Below are 2928 nucleotides of genomic sequence, written 5' to 3'. Positions count from 1 at the left end.
GGCTGCTTCTGTGCCTCACTGTATTACCACAACCAATAGAAACTGAAAGCTCTGTAAGCTGTGGGGGCTGCAGGAGACTTGTCTCTCTTTTTTCCTTTTCTGACAGAGATTTTGCTCTTCTCAAAGTAAGGAGAGGCAGAAAAATGGATAGGTTACAGAAGGCAGTGGATTTCTACATCCGCTACCAGACCACTCTGGGTTTCAGCATCGTGTCCCTTGTGACGGCTGCCAGCGAGCGCATCTTCTCATCTATGGTGTTCAAGTGTCCCTGCAACTCTGAGAACCTGGTGTATGGTTATTCCTTCCTCTTAGCACCTGCCTTCGTCCTCTTGCTGCTCGGCTACATGATGAATACCAGGACATGGCGCCTGTTTACAGGCATGTGCTCTCTGGAGAAGTATCCCCAATACTGTTCCTGGCGAACCTGGGCCCACGTCTGCCAGCTGTTAGTGCCAATGACAGCCAAAGCCTCGGTGGCCCCGCTCACCTGGATAGCGGTGGCCCTGCTCGGAGCCAACTTCTACGAGTGTGCAGCCAGCGGGAGCAACATGACAGCACACCTCTTCTGTAAAAATAACACAAATTACAGCCAAGAGCAGCTGTACAAAATGCCCTGTGATGAGGAGTTATCAGCAGCGATGTCAAGTGTATGCCTCAGCTTTCATGCACAGTCCCAGGTAAAGCCTCACTGCTCTTCTCCTCACCCTATGGGCTTCAACCCTGGCTGCTCAATGCATAGAAGTGCCTGCTGGGAACTGTAAACAGTCCTTCTCCCTCATGTCATATAATATCAGGTACCAAAAGCACACGGCTTGCCAATATTCGTTGGCAAAAAAGCTGCAACAGAAAAGAAATAGGTGTATTTTTACAATACTTTCTGGGTTTGCATGTCTGCATGGTAATGGTTTGGTACTGTCATTTACAAAACCTCATGTGCAGGAAGCCACCCTAGAGAATGGGACTTTGCACAACAAGTTTTCTTCTCAATTAACTTAGACATGGTTTGAGTTCTTCTCCTTCTCTACTTTTATGTCTTTGAATACCTCAAACTTCTGCAGATAGGCATTAGTTGAGGGGAAGCTGAGATCATTAACACAGGGGGAAGCTGATGTCCCCTTGCAAGAGAATGGTTGCAAGGGGACATCTGGAAAGAGAAACAAATAGGAACAGCTTGTTTGACTATAAACCTCAGTGCTTGAAACTCTTAATAATTTCACACTTGTATTCTAGAAGAATAGTTAAAATATATGTTTGTCTTGTTAAAGTTGCTTGTGCTGAAAGCAAATTGCATGATCAAAACAGTAACACTTGTGGATTTTGTTTGGTTTGTTGGCAGCACTGCAGTTTTGTTTCTATATTTGTGTGGATTTTGTCTTAACTCCAATAGGAAAACCCTGTTTTGCAACTTTTTCTCAGGAAAATATTAAGAGCTGGTTAAGGGAGTTAAGTTTATAAGAGTTCCTGTTTAGTACAAATGCCTATTAAAACAAAAATGTGTTTTTATTTGTTAACTACTTAGCATACTGCTTCTCTAAGAAAAAGGGGCAAACTCCATACCATTGATTTTAGATAGGATAAGAAAGGAGAAAAAACAAGGAAGCCTGACTGTTACTGACATTGCAGTAGAATCTAAAAGAAACATCCAGTCAAACAAAAATAGGAAAAGTGTGAGTATATTTTTATTACTGACCACTATTTTTTATATCCAATCTACTTTCAACAAAATTAAGAACCAAAAAGAACACAAACTCCTTTTCATTTAGCACTCAATACTTTTTCATTTGAAGAAAAAGTCATCCTGGGGTAAAAGAGCATGTTGCAGGATCTCTGCCTAGAGCTTCTAGCTAAGTACCCCTGAGGAGACACCAGCAATTACTAGGACACTTGGTTTTGATGGGACCTCTGAGTCCTTGTCTAAGGGTGTTAAAATCAGATATAAAACAAGAATGAATTCCCATATTCAATAGTCATATCTGTGTCCTGCCTACAACACATACAGGACACAACCTTTCCTCTGCGTTGTGCAAAAACTAGCTGTTTTTGCAGGCTCAGACATCAGGGAGAGTAACTACATTCCGTGAGAACATAGCCAGCAGGAGCTCTAATTTGCAGCACAAAGCACATGGAGAGATTCTGCACCCTTTGTACCATAAATGTGACCACAACTGCAGAAACTGATGGTCAGTATCTTGCCTTACAACTTAAGAAAGCTGGATATAACTGAGTAAATAACTTCTGTCCATCTTCTCTTTTTTCGGTATTCATCCTTAATCTGACAAGATCAGCTGAGGGGTGCAGAAGGTCTGTATGTCTGTCTGAATTGCATGCATGGGATCCCCTACTTTGGCAGCAAACAGACAGTTACATGCACTCCAGGATTCTTTGCTTACGGTTTTCTTATTTTTTCAGTGTTATGTTCTGTACTCCCACATATGGCCATGCAAAACCACCAATAACCTATATATCCTTTTTTCAAGCTGATAGGATGGTTCCTGATAGCCAGCATCATGACTGTGGCACTGATTTCAACATGTGTCACCCACTGCTTCTCCCCTGTCAGCTACCTTCAGTTCAAGTTCTGGAAAATTTACTCAAGAAAAGAACATAAACTCTTTGAGATCAAAGCCAAAGAGCATGCAACCAAGCTAGCAGAAAGAAATACAAATTGCTTTTTTGAAGCCACTGACCCAGCACCATTTTGTACTCCCAGCAACAAAGACTGGCAGAAGGTTTCAGTCTCGTATACCTTTAATTCACAAGAGCAGTATTACAGCATGTTACACAAGTATGTGAACACCGACAGAGGCAACGACGCTGAATTCAAGGAAGAAGGTCGGGATCTCAATGTTTTTGAATTTGTGGATGAAGCCCAGGCAAGCGTTTCAGGGTTGTAATGAAACAAATCCTTTGCAATGCTGGCAGTCTTTT

The 2928-nt window shown here is 42.2% G+C and overlaps 1 protein-coding gene across 1 annotated transcript; it reads left to right on the top strand.

The window, feature by feature from the left end:
• Positions 1-143: 143 nt before the first annotated feature.
• Positions 144-2928, top strand: LOC118685569 (calcium homeostasis modulator protein 6-like). Its single transcript, XM_036381158.1, has 2 exons — positions 144-677; positions 2478-2928. Exons 1-2 carry the CDS (start codon positions 144-146, stop codon positions 2892-2894), a joined length of 951 nt encoding a protein of 316 aa, XP_036237051.1. The 3' UTR covers positions 2895-2928.

The sequence above is a fragment of the Molothrus ater genome, chromosome 3 (genome assembly GCF_012460135.2).
Source record: "Molothrus ater isolate BHLD 08-10-18 breed brown headed cowbird chromosome 3, BPBGC_Mater_1.1, whole genome shotgun sequence".
NCBI classification, from domain to species: Eukaryota; Metazoa; Chordata; class Aves; order Passeriformes; family Icteridae; genus Molothrus; species Molothrus ater.
The sequence above is the reverse complement of the archived record's forward strand: the minus strand, read 5'-3'. Positions and strand labels throughout refer to the sequence as shown.